Source organism: Amblyomma maculatum, chromosome 10 (assembly GCF_055883805.1).
Source record: "Amblyomma maculatum isolate TAMU_Amacu chromosome 10, ASM5588380v1, whole genome shotgun sequence".
NCBI lineage: Eukaryota > Metazoa > Arthropoda > Arachnida > Ixodida > Ixodidae > Amblyomma > Amblyomma maculatum.
The window spans coordinates 53712226-53733352 of record NC_139353.1 but is presented as its reverse complement, the minus strand read 5'-3'; the positions used below and the strand labels follow the sequence as shown (position 1 = coordinate 53733352).

The 21127-nt window shown below is 49.0% G+C and overlaps 1 protein-coding gene across 1 annotated transcript; it reads right to left on the bottom strand.

The window, feature by feature from the left end:
• Positions 1-9044: 9044 nt before the first annotated feature.
• LOC146176453 (uncharacterized) lies at positions 9045-17982 on the bottom strand. Its single transcript, XM_084581301.1, has 5 exons — positions 15398-17982; positions 14648-14675; positions 14185-14529; positions 11354-11592; positions 9045-10441 (listed from the first exon to the last, which is right to left on the bottom strand). The coding sequence occupies exons 1-5, from the start codon at positions 17980-17982 to the stop codon at positions 10102-10104; spliced, it is 3537 nt and encodes a 1178-aa protein (XP_084437427.1). The 3' UTR covers positions 9045-10101.
• Between the last annotated feature and the right edge of the window lie 3145 nt (positions 17983-21127).

Here is a 21127-nt window from a genome sequence, read left to right as displayed (position 1 = left end):
GGCGTCCGCACTTTTTAGAATATATATAGTCATCTGTGTAACCTGCGAGCGTAGTTTGAATCGTTTATAATTTATTCATCATACCAGAGATAAACTTGCAAACGACCCGCTAAAAGTGGTCTCTCTGCGTGGAGCATCCTTGCTGTCATCATTAAACTTCAGCCTGTGCTCTGCCCCGATTATAAGTCACTCCCCCTTCACCCACCCCTGCAAAGAATAGGTGGAATTCTGGGTGCACCTCCCTTGCTCTAGAATCAATACAAGTTCGTCCGCCATGGCGGAAAAGTCGCCGTCAAAGGCGCCGCTCAGAGTGGTATGTGTACGAGAAAACCAGGCCGCTTTGCTTTCAGGGCGTGTAAGCAGCAGCCGAAGAAGGCGGAGGAACCGCGTCCGAATCCAGTTCGGCATCTCCATGTAAAACACGTCGGCGCCTCCGCGTCTAGAGCTCAAGGAGGTAGAGATGGAGGGCGAAAGAAATCTATCGCACGGACGTGATTGGGAGATCCATGGCGGCAGTGCTGAAGAGAGAGAAAAAAAACAACAAAAGAAACGAGCTATAGGTCAAACAACGAAGCTTGAATCCAAAGCGCGTCTCAGTAGATTTGCGTGTGCGGTGGGAAACACGACACCGCCTTTGTTCCACCTCTAGTCGTCGCCGGCACTGCCACCTGCTGCTAGCTCTTCTTAAACATTCGGTTATCATCACAGACCTGTGCCTCATGTCTCTACTTGGAGTGTTAGAACCGTGCACTAGTGTGCAAGCTGTACTGATGGCGTCAACCAACCACTCGGGGTGAGTGCAGGTGGTTCGGGGATAAGCCAGTGTCTACATGCGACGGTCAGTGACGAATTTTCCTTTTTCTTGATGTGCAAACAGGTGTTTGCAATTTTAGCAAAGAAAGAAAGAAAGACAACGGCTATACATCATCCCCTTCGTCCGGTTCCCCCTTCCCTGCAGCTCCTATTCATTGATCGATAGAAAAAGAGTGTTTATATCATATTGCAGCAGGAAGCATACTCAATACAGCTTCCATGCATTGCGAAATGCAAGAATTCTTTGTTCTGCATGTATTCGTTCATATCTGCGAAACACAGAGGATAAATACAATCGGTGATGAAAGTATAAAGCACTGGACAAATGTAACGTCTTAGTTAAAAACAGGAAAATAATTTTGTCGGTCCATGCGAATTGTAGTTGCAACAGGGGATTAGAAAAAAAAACGAATATCTTGGCTGACGTTACTTCCAGTCTCGGCAGCACTGCACGGTTCCTGTGTATCGGTGCGATAAGCTTTCCTCGTTGGAAAGATAAAAATAAAAGTTATACGCTAAAGATGTCACAGGCGGAAACGATTTTATAGCCCCTATTGCCACCCATCCGTGTCTTATGCTGACGCTGTGTAGACAGATAAGAGAATATAACAACCTCTTCGAAACGACCACTTAGTGAATGTAAACCTTAATCTCATCCTCATCGGCCTTCCCCTGAAAACCGTCATAGACTGGGACCCCTTTGAGGCGCAGTGTACATTGCTTGCTTTCACATCTTTATCTCGGCGGTGCCTTCCGTGTGGGATTTTGTTGGGAGCAGGCTGTTAGCGTTCTGGATGCCGCCGAAAAAAAATAAGAGCGGAGCATGGTGGAAACTGCCCCTACCCCTTTGAAATAGGTTGGTGACAGTTTCCACCATGCTCAGCTCTTTCTTTTTCCTTATATCTTGAATGTTATTATATATCCGTCAACTCTTTCGCCATTTCAGTTGCTAAACTTTTATTCTGTCCTTCTACCGTTATGTCATCTTCCTGCTTTTCAGCCACCAATCTTCCAATCGCTTTTTGAGAGCTTGCACCACAGATTCATTCACCCGACCACTGGTGTCAGTAAACCACAAGGCTTTAGGAGAATGACTGCGCCTACATCGAGATCCGCACTGATAACATCACATTCGTGCATAAGCTGTTCAATTGTTTCTATGGATTTACCGGGCACTCATATCAAAAGAACTACTTGGGTCGGCTGATCTGCCATTACCGTGATGTCATGCGGTATCATGACATCACAACGGCCATGCCACTTTCCGACTACCTACAATACCGGATTTGCCTGAATTCCACATGCCGAATAGGACTCGAGATCCCCACGAGGTTTTATGGCACTTGAGGTGTTTACAAAACTTGCGGCGATGTTTAACGCCCAAAAACGACACATAGGCTATGAGCGCTGTCGTATTGTCGGGACCTCCCGGTGAATCTAGATCTTTAGCATCTTCGGATGGAAACATGCCTTTACCTATTAGTCTGCGCACTATAAGCACACCGAACAAAGCATAGCTAGTTTAGGGTTCGCAAATTGTTTAAATTAAGAAAAAAAAGTGATGCCCACATGCGGCTGAATAAAGCCTCTTCCAGATAACCAGCAATTAAGACGCTGGTAATCTGTTGAACATACTGGTTTCAGTGCGGAAGATCTTGTCGAAAAGAACACAAATGAAAGATTGCTTTAGCAAGAGCCGTAAAAGACAAAAGAAAATTTGCATTTACTCCTTATAAACATATACGTTTCGCTCACCCCCTCCGGGGTGGCGCAGTGGTTACGGCGCTCGGCTACTGTTCCCAAGGACGCGGGATCGAATCCCGGCCTCGGCGGCAGCTTTTCGATGGAGGTGAAAAGCAAGGCGCCCGTGTGCTGTGCGATGTCAGTGCACGTTAAAGAACCCAGGTGGTCGAAATTTCCGGAGTCCTCCACTACGGCGTCTCTCATAGCCTGAGTTGCTTTGGGACGTTAAACCCCACAAACCAAACCAAACCACGTTTCGCTCAGACTTAGGAAAACTAGTAACCGGGTAAACATAAACGTTTTACTTTCTGCTCCAAATAATATGAGTGCGCTAAGCAAGAAAGACAAGTCAGAAAGAAAATAAAACCGACAAAGGCCGGTTGCACTGCCAGGCCACAGAAGCTGTTTGTGAGATGCACAGAAGGTTACTTTTGCTTGTGCTAAATGTTATATAAGCCAAACAGCAAGATGCACAAAAATACAATATGCACACAAAAAAGGGATGGGGGGGAGGGGGGTGCACATGAGCATCCATTGTCTCGAATGCAGAAGCAAGAATGCCTGTCACCTTTCTTTCACAAGTGTAAAGTTCTTTTATAAGCAAATGTAAAATTACGTGAGAAATTTTTGAGGCTGTACAGACAACGCGAACTGGCAATGATTGACAAAGTGTTCCGTCAGTTCTTTTTTCTGAGAAACAGATGACATATCTTACGTCGGGCAAGTGTACAGCCCAATAACCACTCTATGGTTATAGACTTCTGAGCATGGACAGGCGACTTGAAGAGTATAAAATCCTGCAAATAAAGTCAGGTGTAAATGAGCACTGGTGTGTCTGTCTCATATCTTTAGTCCTTTTCTTTCACAGCACTTTCACGATGGTGAATCAACTCGCCCAAACGTTGCCATTATTACATTGCACTTCTCCGTCAAACAGGTATTGGCGAAATCCAAGTGATCAATTAAACGTAGACGTTGGCGGGACACATAATGGGGTGGAGTGACGGTCTTCGCGAAAGATCATGATGATAAAGACGGGTAAGAAAGATGACGCGGTTGTGGCCGAAATAGGATCAGTAGCAGCAAAAAGGCGGTGCCCGTCGCCGGCAAGCCGTGTGGAAAGTCCGCGGCAGAGGCTGAAAGCAACAGTTACACATGACAGAAAGAGGCTCCGCAAGAGGGCGTTGCCGTACACAAAGGTTATATTAAAATACAAACTTCCTGAAAGATGCGCCAGCCCAGAAGAGGACGGCGTACAAAACGTAACGCCGTCCAGTGTTACAAGGTTCTTTTGTGCCTCCTCGCCCACTCTGCCACGGTTCATGGTCTGTTCTTTTCTTGTGGCGAAGAATTCATTTATCCGCTAGCCGTTCGTGTGACCAACTTTTCACGCTCACTAAGCTTCCACGGTCCCGGGCAGGACGCACCTTCGTATTTGTTGGTAATCTTAATATAAAAAGTCCCAGACAGTGGGCCCGAGAAAGGCGTTCGTGGACAATGGGAAGACACTTCAGAAGTGTCTTCCCATAATGCGAGCACTTACCCGTGCATTTTTTTATATTTTTTGCTCACAAACTTTTTGTTTCCCATTGTTTGTTTCATTTTTTTTTTTTTTTCTGCCGACGTACTTTCGCGCAGGTGGTCCGGGAGGATGTGCAAACGGGGGCTGAGTGTTCCCCGCGGAAAAGTGAGCCCATGCGCTTATGCTCCGTTGCCACCGCATTCAAAATCACGAAGCCTGTCAGATGGAAGGAGAGATCTGTGTCATCTCTGACACCTCACGTGGCATGGTGGATTTGTGAAGCGAAAATGATTGCAAAGAAGCGAGAGGCTGTGTAAGTATATGTACAGGGTCGTCCGCTGTTAAGGTGTACACGTGAGCCCGTTGCCGCTCTGCTCAAAGCGGCATTGCGCACGAGTCGGCCACGCAAAGGAGCTAATTAGTAGGTCGGAAGAAGCACCACCTCCAGGTTTCTTCAGATCCATTTTCCTTCGGATATGCAGCCATGTTGACCTCTACGGCGCTTCGAAGAGAGCGACCACCTCTTCGTGCGTTCACCTTAAGAGTGCACGACCCTGTACATGTCCAGCTTACGGAGGTGGCAATGATGAGCACTGAAGATGAGCAGAAAATTGTGGCAGTTTTCTCACTTTAATTAAAACGAGTGGTTCACTTCGTTCAGCCAACTTTTACTCGAACAACATATGACTTCAACACCACGTCGTTCAATTGCTGTAGTTGTGTCGTAAAAGGCGGGTGAGGAAAATGTATTGTTCTGTAATTTCAAACTCGTGTTCGCGAGAAAAAAAACAAAGAAAAGTGGGAAGAATGATAAGATTGCATGGAAAGAAAAAGAAAGGGAGAATTGTATGGCGACAAAATTTTATTATTTTTTGTTTTTGTTATCGTTGTTCAAGTAGAAAAAAAAATGCAAGACAGCCAGTAGAAGAAAATGCAGCTAGAATAGTCCTTCCGTCACAACCAAGGGTGTTGTCTTCTCTTTCATTATCTACGTTATTGACAATTAAGAAGGAGAAAGCAAAACTTAAAAACAGGAGTCGGAAATGATAAGGGGGGAAAAGAAGAAAATAGCGTTTCATTTTCCTTTGGTTTCAATGCCTCTTGATTCGATGCGAGTTGCACGAAAACCTCAACAACTTGTACGCGAGAAAGACTAAGCTCGGTCGACGTTTTCACTCGCGTAACATCTTCGTTTTTCTCTGACACCTGTCACGCGTTGTCATAATTTTGTCCCTTGTCCAGGAAACCGGCTCCCCTGCTAACCCAGCTAACCACGCCCGCAGTGAATGGTGCCGGCTGCCACTGTACACAACGATGACGGCCTCCGTGGCGTCATGCCGTGGTTGAGTGCGTGAGCCAAAAATAGAATTCACAAAGCCCCTTACATTGCATAAAGGATAGGGAAATGGAAAGAGGGAAAGAGAGATGGGGTAGTTCAAGAGGGAGAAGAAACGAAGTGAGAAAGAGGAAATAATGGTGGAATGCAAGAAAAGCAAACAAAGAACTCGTCCCTGTCCGTCTCGTGCGCTGAGCGTACGCAAAAGGCGTGCCTTCACCTGCGGAGTGACTGGACTAGGGCGATGCTGCGCGTAGGTAGCGTAGGTGCACGTGCAGTGAGTACGCTCTGCTGTCGAGCTTAGCTGCGAGTGCCGGACTGCCGGTGATCCGCAGGCTCGGATATACGGCTGGACACGGGGATTTCCTTGCAGCTCTCGTGTCTGTGGCCAGTAAGAGGTGAGTTTTACTTTTATTTTCTTGTATCATTTACCTAATTCTGCCGTTACAGTATGTCACAAATTTGTCCGGCGACATGTGGCAAAGCGAATCATGGTCGAACTTCAAGTTCTTCTTCCACTGCGGCTCTAAAGTGGTAAAATATGTTGCACGTTTAACGCGATGAAGCTTTCATTATTGAGAAAAGTTTCCTCTCGAAATAAATTAGGAGAATAGGTACAAACTGATTTCGTTGATGAATACTTATAAAGTTCGATACTCATGGCCCGTGTTGTGGTAGCCCTCATGGCTGGAGTGGAGCAGAGAGGACGTGTTTGTAATATGGTCTGCGATCCGAATCCTCACGGCGAGAGGCGACGCGAAGATTACATCCGCTCGGCGGAATAATGCATGGAACGCGCGGGGTGCTGGAGAGGTTGTTTTTGTGGAATGGTTGTGTACCTATACTGCTGAGAGTTTCGACATATGTAGCGCGTGTGACGCATCTCTAGTGGATGAGAGACATTGTCTCGCTTCAGTGAAGTTGGGCTTTGTGTTTCGAGCCTACCTGGACAGGGGACGGAAATAAATTCGCGACGAAGAACGCATCCCCAGCGATGTACAGAGAATGGCTCACGTGGCGTAGCGCCATGACTGCTTGAGGTGGTGGCGTAGTACAGAGGCGATTGACTGGAAGACGAGCACTGCGAGCACGCAGGAAAGAGACGCTTCTGTGAGATATGAACACGCCTGGCGCAAAACATTATCTTTAGTGCTTGTGCTATTAAAGTTTGCTCTGAGTTGAGCTGCCCCCAGGGCACAATTTCGTCTGGTACCCGAGTGTCCCATCAGTACGTGACGTAAAGCTACTCACCAAATATTACCATTCTTTTGTTGGCCGACGAATAGTGCGAAGCGCATCAACATAAAGTTGAGAATGTGAGGGGTGTTCTTCCTGTGTTTTTATGAGCATTATGTTTACTAATTCTGTCTTCTCGCCTCAAATGACAACGCAGAGATCGACTTCAGTACGCGAGGTCTGGTAGCTCGATGCAGTGATACCCTTCAAACGAAGAAGCCTTCAGGTTTTCTGCGATTCAGAGCTCCTGACATTATTGTAATCCCGGCCTCTGGTGTAAAGAAAGAATGCAGGTTTCGGTGTCGTTTGATTTAATATCGACAGTCTCTTCTCTACCCAGCAGTCGGTAGAAGTCCCTGAGTGAAATTTGACAGAAGTCGATTCTAGGTCCCGGTTCCCCCGGCGCTGTTTATTTCGGACACATCCGGGTGCAGAACTTGACAACTCTTCAGCAGCCCGGTATCGCAAGCAGCTCTTTTTTGTTTTTTTTTTGTTCCCTGCACGCAGCGAAATAGTGTGACGTCACCCGGAACGTTGCACTAAGAACAGCTACGTCACGATTTTCATAGGAAACAAATTTGTTTACCGTAGTCACACCTAGTAAGACGTGAGAAAGCTTTTGCGCACAGGTAGAAGCTGATGGAGATGGCGACGGGCAATGTCCAGCGCGAGAGTGTGTTGCAGTCTGCACGAGGTGTAACTTGTTCAGGTCAGTTACGTTAAATTAAGCATCTGTGCATATTCTTGCTCTTTGTCTTGTCAGAGATTCGTGCGCAGTCAGCAAAGCATTGAACGTTGAATAAAAAGGAGTTGGTTATATTTTTGTATTTCAGGAACAGAAGATTGCAAATATTGATAGTGTCTCTGGAAACACACTCAAAAACGTAGTTCGAATGCTCCAGAACTCGTTTTATTTCTCTAAAGCTGCTCCTAAATGGCTCGATTATACAGCTGTTCCAAAATTATATACTGTTCCAAAATACTCGAGCCATGCTTCCACTCCTCAAAAGATTTCTATGCATGCAACACAGCAAAGCCAGAAGCGGAGGTGGAAATTCTGGCTGTAGTTAGCGCTTGGGGTATGTGCTTCTTCGCTTGTGCTTTGTCGTGGGTTGCGCTCTGTTTTTAATCAATGAGTGACTGTCTGCGCCAAGTATAGACAAAAAGGACAATCTAAGCTCTGCTGAGACAGCTCCATAGCGGTATACAAACCTCAATGCTGCGATTCCGTTGTGATGAAAAGCTCGGTAATGTTTCGCCTGCGTGCGTGACGACTAGCTCAAAATACTGCTCAGGTACGTCCGTGCTCGCGTTCTCTCGCTGTCCAAAAATGTTTCCCAATAACATTCCGGCGTACGCAAATACCAGTAGGAGCACGGTCGAAAGGCGGCCGTGAAAGTATGAAAAACCAGACACCGAAATACGGTCAGTCACTGCCAGAGGAAAATGTCTCATCGCTTTCTAGACACAGCAGAAGCCGACTGCCGCGAGAATTTCGCTGCGAAAATTGTGCCGGCTGCCGGCACAATAGATAGACACTGCCTTCAGTCACAGAAACAGGTGTCTTATTGTGAATTGCAAGAATACGGCAATGCAAGCACTGTCAAACGGCATCAACAGCCTCAGTTTAAGGAAAGGAGAAACGCCTCTGCTTCAAGACAGATTCAAACTATATAAGCTCGCCTCATCTATCAAGGTACGCGTAGTTTCGGAGCTTGCTTCTGTTACGCGGTCAGAGCTGGGGACAAACTGCTGTTGCGTCCATATTACCAAAGATCTCGTTCCGCTATTTTACGCAAAACGGAAGTTGCGAAGGGCACAGATTACCCATCACCGAGCTGAGGCCGGACTCGTGCGGCGGCGCATTCTTGGAAACCGCTCCGCCGCCGCTCAAGTCCGGTCGTGACCAACCGCACCCTTGTCCGGTCGAGAGCAACACTTTTCGAGCCCACCCGCTCGCAGGATTGGACTCGCCTTCCGAAGGTATCTTTTTGAAAGTGACGCATCTGCATTGAAACCCTCATCTCGCAGAAATGTATACCATGCACGACCCCTTAGCCACAGTGTGGTCACAGATTGGGGGAGAAAGAGCTTCACTGCGCCGTGTATCAACCAAGATCAAATTTGACCTTCGATGAGCCAGAGGTCACAATGTGGCTATATAGCTAACCATGGCACCACCTAGGGCTTACCACCACTTCACCTTTGACATTTGACCTTGACCTTTGAGACAGATACAGCATCACGCGTTCCCTCTTGATGACGGCGTCCTGGACTCCATGTACCCTCGGTAATTTAATCGCAATGAAACCATGTATGTCCATGTAAAACCTAAGCCTAACAAAGCAAAACGACGCTTTTGCTTTGCCTAACTGTGTTCGGATGCTTGCCCCGCGTTGCACGTCGTTGCAAAACAATGTCAGGTGCTGAAACAAGTTGAGTTTAACTGAGCGCTGTGACACAACTGCTTCTGACTGTTATGCCGTGGTTGAATTCAACTGTCACGTGTCCTTTTGAAATGTAGCAACCTCCCGCAATCAAAGCAGATTTTTATATATGGGGCAAAAACGGTGGTATTTGACAAAATACTTGCAGACAGGTAGTGTACGCGATCAATGTGTTCACATGCAGCGGACATGGCTGCGAGGTTCAAAACTGAACGCTCACTCTGGCAGATCAAGCGACTGAATAAACTGCGCAATGAAAGGGTACTGAAAGCGTTTTCCCCGTCGCGACTTGGAGAGGGATTATCTGACTTGCCAGACAAGGCTGTCTCGATAATGTGGCCGCGACGCGATAGTGAAAATTATTTTGCTGGTATTTTTTTGAAACAGGCGATCAGTAGTGATAAGCCGGATCATTCCGAGCATGCATAGGTGCGCAGCGCGATCGACTTTTCATGAATAGCCTATATAGGAAAACTCGAAAGCATCACACCGAGTTTGCAGTTTACCATTTAAAAAAAATGTGCTTGTGAACAAGACCTGCGCGCACAGAGACGTAAAAACGTGATACTCCTGATGGAGTACACAAGCTTCCCATCGATCTATAACGTTCTCACAAAAACGTCCTCACATAAACACAACAAATCGTGTAACGGCGTGGATTTGCATTTTTTTTTGCCAGCTTTTCCCAAGGACCAAGATGGTAGCTGCGCTGAATCCGTACGCTGCTTGGGGAAGGGTCTCATCTTCGGATTTCTTTTCCGTCGCCCCACAGTCCTCAAATGATGGCGAGCTCCGGGCAGCGATGGATTTTGCTCGCACCTCATTTTGCCCCCACCTTCAAGGTTCTATCTTGCCCGAAAATGACGTAAATGACACTGCACGTCAGCCAGACCGGACAGTAGTTCTACATGTGACCATGGCTACTCGTCTTCATCAAAAAGGACGCAGTGCCATCGAAGGCTGTCCGGGAAGCGTAGCGTTATAGCAACGCCAGTGGACACGTCTCAGAAGATGTCGAAGTTCTCCGTGCGACTGGAGTTCCGGCGACGCAGTCCTCCGCTGCTGACGCTACGTAGAGGCGGTGGCGCCGACAGGACGGCGGCTGCGGCTGCCGTGGCAGGTGGCAGCGCCGACAGTGTCGAGCTGCCGCCCAGGCTTCCAGTAAGGTAGGCCTCGGGGGCCGCCGCCATCTCGTCGTCATGTGGGCTCAGCAGGTTGCAGATAAGCGAGATGGGCGTGGCTACGAGCGTTCCGAACACCAGGCGGAGCATGACGACCCAGAATGGCTCGCCGCCCATGGAGGGCATCAGAGCCGCAGCGCCGCTTTCGCCCTGGGCCGCGGACCTGCAGTATACCCGGGCCGGGTGGCATGTACAACACGCTCCACGCTTAACTGGAACACCCAACTTTGTAGTGGCGCCATTTACAGTACAGCCCAAACTTAAGGGGAACATCCAATCCTATATTGGTACTACGATCGGGACCAATAAAATTTCAGTACCTGTCATTTACAAATAAATCAGTAAATTTTAAAAGCAGCTCGCTCTCTGATAAGGATACATCAGCTTGTGACCGGTGGTAAAATCATAAAGACTGGAAAGCACATCTGATTAAGTCAGATCTGAGCCAGATTAAGCCAGTATCTTGACATGTTTATTGTTGGTTGGTTGGTTTGTGGGGTTTAACGTCCCAAAGCGACTCAGGCTATGAGAGACGCCGTAGTGGAGGACTCCGGAAATTTCGACCACCTGGGGTTCTTTAACGTGCACTGACATCGCACAGCACACGGGCGCCTTGCTTTTCGCCTCCATCGAAAAGCGGCCGCCGAGGCCGGGATTCGATCCCGCATCCTTGGGAACAGTAGTCGAGCGCCGTAACCACTGCGCCACCCCGGCGGGGCGACATGTTTATTGTGTGATATTTGGTGCTTCCGAGACGCCGGCTTTTATATAAGGTGGCGGACTCAAGTTGCCTATTGACAGCTTTTTTTCTGCAGCCCTCCAAGTATAGAGAACATGGCGAGAATAAGGATTTGATATCATTGGTTGGTTTGTGGGGTTTAACGTCCCAAAGCGACTCAGGCTGTGAGAGACGCATTTGATATCATTAATCAGTACCGTAACACTTATCAGGTGTTCCCTATATAAGTTTGGACCATAGTGCAATTCAGTTGGCCACAAAAGGGAATTCATGAGTGCTGTTTTAAGGCACGAGCTAATTATAAAGTACAAAGGCGACACGCGCGCATCGCCGGACCTGGGTAGCACCAGCAGCGTAGCCGAGGGTGCCAGTCGCAGCTGCTCCAGCGTCTTGCGGTAATCCTCGCGCGAAAACTCCCGCAGCGGGTTGGTGCGCGCAATGGTGAAAGGGAAGCAGGTGGGCAGCACCCTGGCCAGCAGCTCCTCCGTGTACCAGCGCACTTCGTCCAGGTACGAGTTGGTGGGGAACGAGCGCAGCACAGAGCTGCCGTCGGGAAGGTTGAGCACGATGCTCGCCTGCAATGACGAGGGATATCGCAGTGGTAATTTATAATCACAATAGAGAGATTTAGCTTACCGTGACCCGCGATCCGCTACGGTGATCCACCACCGCGTGTTCCACTGCGCATGCCCAGATTCCCTTGACGCCGATAGGTGGCGCCACATACTTGATGTCGGCACATAGACCTGCCGCGTCGGGAGCAATCAGCTTGTGCGCCCCGCCCACGCGCGGTAGAGGGTCGCGGTGGTGGATCGCGGAGCACGGTAAGCTAAATCTCTCTAATAGAGACTTGCAGTTTAGCGCTACCGCCACCGTTTACCGCTACCACGCGACGTCAGCGGCGCATGCACTGATTGGCCCCTGCGTCCCAAATCCGCCGGCATTTGACGGGAACGAGGTGCCATGTGCCGTCATAAGGTGACCTGCGCGTACGTACTACGCTCACGTGGTAGCGGAAGACGGTGGCGGTCAGCGGTAGCGCTAAATTAGGTTTGGCTTGGTTTGTAGGGTTTAACGTCCCAAAGCAACTCAGGCTATGAGAGACGCCGTAGTGGAGGACTCCGGAAATTTCGACTACCTGGTGTCTCTAATATAGTAATGTATCTAGAGCTTTTCTTCATGCTGGAGTTACACAGGAAAGTGGTGAGCCTTTTATGTGAAGCGTATAGGGAGTATCCACCTGTGTCACAGAGGCAGCCATTTTGTGGTGCATGAAGCACGGCGAAAGGCTGCAGGCATACCTAATAGGATAATTCAGGTTTGTTTTGATTTACAATATGTAAATCAATGGACAGCAAGCAAAAAGTGGTTTCCCACCTGAATATGACCCGCTCTTCCTGAACAATCAAAACTTGCTTGTGTACTAAAAAAAAAAAAACTAAAACATTAAAACACTGTATCGCATGCATTAGAACTCTTAACACGATGTGATGAGGGCAACTAGGAACGGAAGAAATGAAAAAAGTCAGCATTGTATCCTTGCTTGGACAAATAATGCAACCGTACATACTTGCTCTTCACAATACAAATATAGCAGGTTCTCGATCGTCATCTCTTTCGGTTTGCACTGCAGGAGCTGTGCTCTGCACCACAAAACGGGGCCCGTGAGGTCATCAGTCGAAGAGCCGTCGGCATAGTAGTAACAGTTGTTGTCGGCACTAGTGGCACTAGCGTGTAGGGAATACTCGTGCGAAAAGAGTCCTGGTTGGCCGACAGAGTTACGATGTCACGACCACATGACCTCGCGCGGGAATTTCAAACACCCCACATTCAAAATAAAGCTTTGAAATATATTCAATGAAGTAAATCTGTCGCCATTCGGGTTCCAGTCCAGGTCGACCTCTGCATGCCAGATGGGCATGAAGGGCCCTTGGTACCAAGCATGCTAGAGGGACTCCTAGTGAACGCGTTGTGGTGCGTATGACTTACTAACTTGTGTTTGGGGCGTGTACTGCTGTTACAGTATAATTCTAATTTTATAATTGAATGATATAGACAAGAAAAAGTTTCCAAAATTCGCGCTATGAAAAAATTTGTTAAATTTTCTATTTTTCCGGAACACGGCTTCCTTGCGCCCAGAAGAGTTTGTCTCTATCCGAGGCCTCGTATCCAGGCCGAGTACACTGCTGGTCTTTGTACCCTTCTTACTAAATAGTTGTGTACGGAAGCTGGGGCAGCCTAGCTCCACTTCCAAAGCTCGTCACTCGTAGGCCCGAATAGGAGGCCGGTTGGCGCGCCGCGACGTGAATGAAGAGGACGGTCGTTCGGGAACCGGTTTAACAGCTTTGTGAAATGTGCATCATTGGCTAGCCAGTGCAAGATTTACAATCATTGAACATTACGCCAACTTTAGCATCAAGCTTCACGTTCCTTTCGAGGAGTATCGAAGCTGACGGCGTTCAGCAGGTAGCAGGGCGTGACTGAAGTAACTACAGCTAATCAAGACAAAGAATTTATAGGTCAATAGATGAATACAACCCAAATCTGCAGTGACCACCACGCACAATTCCTCCTTGACAAAAAGTAGTCCGCGTTTAAACCTTTTTTTTTTTCGTTAAGTACCTAAACAAAAAACGTTAACCATCGAACCAAAACCTAGAATTTCATGCCCAGGTTTCAAGCACGGGCGCGGGCACAGATTCATGTGATTTGTTTGGTATAGTCAAATATAAATTGATTCTGCTTACTATTCAGCGCAGTAATACACACGTGGCTTGTCATTGCCCCTAGTTAACAAGTATACTTTTGGCGCACGATAGCCTCATCTGAACTACTTAGCGAGTGCTATTTTTGAAGTTGTATCCTGGTATAGGCAACTTCTTGGCCTTTTTTTTCTTTCATTTATTTATTTATTTTTTTTTTTTTTTGCTATTGATTGAAATGGTACCAACGAACTCCGGTACCAAATTTTAACCAGTCTAACGTAAGATCTCCGGGCCCTTACGGCTCGAGTGGAATAAATTAAAGCGGCGTCCCACAACGTCGAGTATTTTTTGAAACAGGAAAAAGGATTACAAGGGTTCAACGCTTTTTGGTTTCACTGTCACTCTCATTCGATGATCGACACCAAGGCTCTTTCTGATAGCGCCTATCGATCGGATGCTCGCCTGATCGTGCTTTTCGTTGTGGCCCGTTGGTGTGAAGCTAGCCGATTTGCGAAGACAGGAACCTTGCGAGGGATCAGTGCTCAGCGTTTGGCCCAAGCGGATTGCCGACGGTCGGTTCCGGGCCCTGTTGCGGATGTTGGTGCCGGACAACGAGATGCGATGCGTCGTCTTCGGGCTCTCGGTGGCGACTCCGGCAGCGATGGCGCTCTTCTCGGTGTCCTCCTCCTTCTGCTCATTGATGGTGACGTGCACGTGCTGTTTGCTGTTCGAGGTGGCCGGCGTTGTAACCTCTGGCCCTCCTCCTCCTGCCTGAGCGACCGTTGCGGGCACTACGGTCGCTGGAACCTTTGTGCAGAAACACGCGTTTAACTGTCAACGATTTGACTTTGTGCACGGCAGACTAGAGAGTAAATACCGGATGCTACAATGTCGAAAAAAAAATAGTATTTCAACTTTTCTCTACCCCTGCACTTCGCCAATGTGAGCGGCTTCTGGTAAGACCAGAGATCAGATTAACAAATCGTTTGATCCAGTATCAGTGCAGAATGCAGCCACTAATGTAATACAAGCAGGTTAAGAGCAATATCTTGTTCGCGTTCAAAAAGATTCACTGAATAAGCTACTAAAAATGAACTACCCTGAAATGAGATCAATTCGTCGTCAGAAGTCCGACGAGGTTATACGAACCCTGACATTTCACACTACCGTCAATCGAACGAATGGGAACTGCATTATCAAAACAAAGTGTTGCTGCAGAGCCTTCAATCAGGTTGGTCAACTGTTCCTTTAGAACATGTGGGTGGGAAGGAGAGAATGTTCTAGTGTGGTCTAGGCCATATGATAGTTTGCGAATCCACACACAAAGAGCATGTAAAAGCTCAACGACGATGTAAGTACATTGAGAGGGAAATGGAGAAGGTTTGTAACTGCCGAGTGACATTTGCTTATCTGTCAGCCGAAGGTTGAAGGGTTCATATTTAACCAGCCAAAGGACGAGACACAGGAGAGAAGAGGACAGGACAGCTTTGTCCTGTCCTCTTCTTCCTAGTGTCTCGTCCTTTGGCTGGTTAAATATGAACCCTTACCAACTTGCCCAGTCATCAACCTTGTTGAAGGTTGAAGGCACAGCAGCGAAGCGGATAGTGACGGCAGGCCGTTCAATATACCCGATTTCAAAAGTCGCCTTGAAACAGGGACCTCTGCAAGGCTTTACTTAGATCTTACCTTGTGAAGGTTCGATCGTGAAGGTTTGACGCAACTAGCGACGCTCAGTGACAAGGTTTGGCCTTCCATGTCGTTCATGGTCCTAACGATGTTATTCATTGAGTCTTCAATACAAGCTCGGTACAGAAGGGAACGCCTTGACGCCATGCGCGCCATTTCGTCCAACAAGTCGATGTCAGTCCTTAAGGCCACGGCTGAAGGCGTCCTGCGGGTCGCCATTTCCTCGTCGACGGTTACGTCATCGCCGTCACTCTCCACCAAGCGCTGATACGCAGGTCCAGTGGTTGCCTCGTCCTCTTTTCTGCGCGGTACCTTTTTCGTCAGGGCGTTTTCGTCGCTAGCGTGATGCGCGGCGAGGAAAATAAGACCTTCGTCCAGTTGGGAGTTGCTGGCAGTCAAAAACTCCTTACTTTTGTTGGGACTCGACGGCCCCATATTCTTCGCCTTGCGGGGCGCAGCTATGATCTGATCTGTCGGCGCTTTCACTTCAAGCTCACTCTTTACTGGTGAATTGGGTACAGCCTCCGCAGTGTCCTTGACTTCCGTCTGAGCAGTCGCAGATGAAGGTGGCTGCAACTGTGGGGCCGGTTGCGATGCCGGAAGACAAGAATCGTTCACGACAGTCGCCTCCTCGGTTATGGTTTCGATTCCCTGGCGCATGCGCACAGCGGTAAAGCTTGGTTCGAGCTCTCGTGCAACAGGCAGCGGGATTTGACTCTGGCTGCGAGGTGCGACCTCGGGTGATTTTGTGCGGTTATCGTTGGAAGAGTTCTTGGGCTTTTTCGCTTTCTTGTCAGCGGAAGCAGACTTGGCAGCCTGTGCGACGGACTCAAACTGCTTAATTTTTTCTGCTAGTCCTTGAGCATCAACATCTTGGTCCTTCACTGCACTGCTAGCGACATTTTTAGCCGCTTTTCTAGATCCCGCCGGTTTTTTCGTGTCTCCTCCTTGGTCCTTGGCCGCGGTTTCTCGTTGTTTCTTCCGTTTCTCGGAGCCATGCTTGCCTTGGTGCTGTTGTGTGTCCGAAGGACGTGACTGCCTTTGAGAGCGCGGGCTTGAGGCCTTACGCTTCGTCGGCTGTTCCTTCTCGTCTGCCCGCTCGAGGGCCGCGTCTTGCATAGCTGATATGGCTTCAGGAGCGTCACCAACGTTGGTCTGTATGCTTTCCAATTGACATGCTCTCTTAGATACCTCTTCCTGTCTCCTCTTCTCCCTCTTGGTCTGCCCCTCGCTTGTCCTTGTTGGCACGGCTTCACCTTTGGCTGTTTGCTTCTGCTTCTTCTGCGCCGATTCTCGCTGCCTTCGCGCTTCTCCAGTAGATGCCTTGGTCGTCTCGACAGAAGTGTCCGGTGACATCGAGCGGGAGTGCTCACACTGTGAACTTCCCAGAACTTTTTCTGCAAACTCTTGCGCCAGAACTGCGAATTTTACGAGCAGGGCGGGGCCGTCTAATACGTCATCTAGCACCGAGTCTATTTCGTCGTCCGCGACCAGAGGCGCGACGGAAGGCTCAATTTTACGAACGGCTTCTGCCGCTGGCGGAGGAGGCGGCGGGGGAGGTTGCGGGGGCGGCATGGTGGCGTTGACTTCCTCCTTGCTCCTAGGAGCATTTGGTCCCTTCGTAGAGGCCTTTTCTTCAGGACTGTCTTCAGCCTCGGAGGCGGTGTCACCTTTGTCATCTGCAATCGCATTTCTTCGCTCTTTGCCGACAGGAGCTCCTCCAGCGGGGTCGTCACGTGGACTTTCGCAGCGTTCAACCGGCGGCATACACAATATCTTCTTGTCTGTGGTGTCCGCTATCAAAGACAAGAGGTCACCGACCAGCTCGCCATGAACTTTGGCCGCTGCGTGCATAGTGGGATCAGGGACATTCGTCACTTCCTCCATGGTGGCCAGCCTTTGAAGAAGGCCGCTGTAAGACCGCCTGTCATCCATATTGATTTGTGTTGACTGCTCAGCAAGCACGACAATGCTGGTCTGCACATTGGCCTCGTTTCTTTTCAGCTTCTTTTTACGCCGTTCACTCTTGCTACGCTTGGCATGGGCGCCGCCTTCGACCGGTGGCAGTTGCTGCAGTGGCGCAGCTCCGGCACCATCGCTAATGACCGGTGCGGCTCCGGCAGCTGCATTCAGACGCGCAGTCGATGAATGGCGGTTCAGACGCATCATGCGGTCCACCGAAAGGCTCGCCTCGCTCACGTTACGCATGTCCGAGTCAACCTTCTTCAGGTTGCTGGAGGCCATGAGCGAAGCGAGCCTGTCACCGAACGATATCGGATCCGTGAAGCCCACCATGGACGCCTCGAGATTGCCTCTGGAACTGATGAAGAACGTCGAAGGGATGGCCGTCACAGGGTACACGAGGGTGAACTGACGGCACGCGCTGCTGTTGGCCCTGAGACGTATGGGCACGCAACCCATGACGTCCAGCAGCTTGTTCACCTCGGCGTCCTCGAAGGTGGTACGCATGTTCTGCGAAGCCATGTCGTCGCCTTCGACGAACACCAGCAGCAGGACCCGGCGGCTGTGGGCCTCGGCGATGGCCTGCAGCATGTTGCCGCTGAACCACCGCATGATGACGGCCAATTTTGGGGGGACCACTGGGTCTGACAAGCAGATCTAGCGATTCAAGACATGCTACGCACTCGGTGCAACGAGGAACGGCGCCGCCGCCACCTCTTCAACGCCAAATTTTGCACGGACCCGCCCGGGCCCAGGCATGATGACGGCCGATCCTGCTTCCTTCTCCTCCTCTTCTGCGGACTCCATTGTTCAGATGAACGTGCTACGGAGTGTGCAATCACGAGTAGGTTGTGGTTCGGTCCACTACAGCTCTCTCTCTCTCTCTCGCCCAAAACTGAACCGGAATACGTAGTTCTAAATGTGACTTAAAATTGATTTTAAGCAATCAAGTTGTCTAATGCTCGCCTCCGGTAGCAGAAGACGGAGGTGGTTGTCACGTGGTACGAAACAACTACAACCACTTCTTTGCTCGAATGTTGAAGCTGCGCAGGGGGAAAAATGCTATTTTGGTAGGGTGGATTTTGATTTTAGAGGGGCGGAAGGAAGGAGTGTGGGAGAGAGGGGGATTATAGGCTATGTAAGAGGACCGGATGTGCCGCCTTTGAAGAAAGAAATAAGGCAATATAACGTGCCCTTCAGCGAACTTTTTCTTCATATTTATAAATATCAGCTGAAAAGGAGAACGATTTCAGGAAGAACCTATCAGCTGCAGCAGGAAGCAGTCGCTTTGGAAGTAATGCCGTTTAGCAAGCTAAATAACAGAATTACAGAAAATTGTTTAATTGCAGCCTGGTGATTAGTACCAACGGCTAGTTTGCACAGCCATGAAAATGGTAATGCCATGCTGATTTCGGTGTACTGAGTAGTATAATATGGCACGTTTTTCCACACGGAAGTGTAACTGAACGTACACTTGGAGTGCACAAAAAATTTACGCAAACATAACGTCGACCGATGACGTGTTGTGGCTACGACGAACAATTAAAGCTGAGAATCGCACAGTGACAGAACGCCAATCACACAGGAGTGGAAGGTTGCCCTGTCCAGCTCGGACCTTGAACAGGTTAGAGACTCCGTCCAACAATCACCTCCTGAATGCCGATAACGTATCATGTGTATATTTCTCTTTTTATTTATTTTTATTTTTACCTACCCTGTCCTTTCTCCCTGTCGCTCACCTCTTTGATTTCCTCTACCGCTTCCTTCCCCTTCATGGATCACTGCCTTGTCTTGGCGGAGGGGCTTGCGAAACTCGATGAAGTCGTGAGCTCTGCTGTGTAGGGCCACCCAAGATAGACAGGTCACGGCAGAGAGTTCTGACAAAATGTGATTCACTGGAGAAGGTAATGGCAACCCACTCCAGTATTTCCTGCCAAGAAAACCCTATGGCCAGTCAATATAACTCGTGCTATGGTCTTTCCAGTTGTGATGTATGGATGCGAGAATTGGACTGTGAAAAAGGCTGACCGCCGAAGAATTGATGCGTTTGAATTGTGGTGCTGGCGAAGACTCTTGAGAGTTCCTTGGACTGCCAGAAGATCAAATCAGTCGATATTGTCGACCATAAACCCTGACTGCTCATTGGAGGGTCAAATTCTAAAGTTAAAGCTCAGCTACTTTGGTCATCTGATGAGAAGAGAGCAGTCGCTGGAGAAAGATTTGATGTTGGGAAAGGTTGAGGGTCGCCGGAGAAGGGGTAGGCAGCGAACGCGATGGTTAGATGGCATCTTCGAGGCACTGCAGATGAAGTTATGTGATGTTAGGAAGATAGTGAGAGACCGCAAAGCGTGGCGTGACATGGTCCATAGGGTCACGAAGAGTCGGACACGACTGAACGACTGAACTGGAACAAGAAACTATGCGATCTTACGCCATTATATCCGACTTGTATGTGATTTCTTACGTGAATTGAGTGAGACTGTGAGAGAAAATGTGAGGTTATTGCCTCATACAATTTTTTCAGTAGGGTTACGTTAGGCGACATCCGTTCGTGTATTCCGTCGAATAGTACTGAACCGCTTCCTCCCTATACTTTTAGTTCCGCCGCCCCAGTTCAGTGGCTTCAGATATCAGATAGCAGGTACCGGGGCTGGCAAACATCTTTTTCTTCGTTTTTTTTTTCTATATAATAATAAATAACCACAACTACTACTGTCTTCCCCCCTCAACTACAGCCACCTTCGTACGATAAATGGCGCATGTCCACTACGTGTTCCTAACCAAGACACAGGCGACAAACTTGCAAATTTTCAACGATTTCTTTTTTTCACAAAAATGTTGCAGAAAAGTACGAGAAATTAAAATTCAAAACAAGGCGGTTCCTATCTTGTAGGTGACTGAAAACGGGACGGGGGCTCTTGTAACGTGAAATCACGTTTTGCTACCTCAAAATAACGACAACATATTTGGCAGCGATTAATATTGTTACGGGGATGTACTTAATGTGACAGCACTGCGATGGGCTGAACTGGACGCTAAGACTTCGGTAGCCGTGCAGAATCTACTCCCTCAGCGTCGTTCTCTTTTTCAACGCTTCGTCGTGCCCGCGTTCCTCGATCGTCGTCTTTGTCAGTGAGCGCACTTTGGTCCCGCGTTTCCCGGTAACACTACCCCCCTCGGCAAAAGGCACCGTCCCGGTGCGTATTAGGCGTGCGGTGTGGAGGGGGAGTAATATGGCTTGAGGCGGGCGACATGTACAATTTCGGAAGTAGGTGTAGCAGTCGGTGACTTCGGGTGGAGCGGTGCAATCTCATAGGTCACGTCGGTCACTGGGCGTAGTACACGGTAAGGACCCGTGTAGTGGGGCAAAAGTTTCTGACACAATCCCACACGACGGCACGGAAGCCAGAGCAGCACCAGAGATCCGGGAGGATAGTGCACATCGCGGTGGTGAGCGTCGTAGCGGCGTTTTTGAGCTTCTTGAGAGACGGTGAGATTGTGACGAGCAATCTGGCGAGCAGCGTCGGCTCGGGCGATGGTATCGCGGGCATAGGTTGTGACGGGGCCAGCGGCGGGAAGCAAAGTGTCGAAGGGCAGTAAGGGGTCTCGTCCAAAGAGAAGATAGAATGGAGAGTACCCAGCAGTGTCATGACGCGAAGAGTTATATGCAAAGGTGACAAATGGCAGACTAATATCCCAGTCGCGATGACTGTCGGATACGTACATTGCGAGCATGTCGGTGACTGTGCGGTTAATA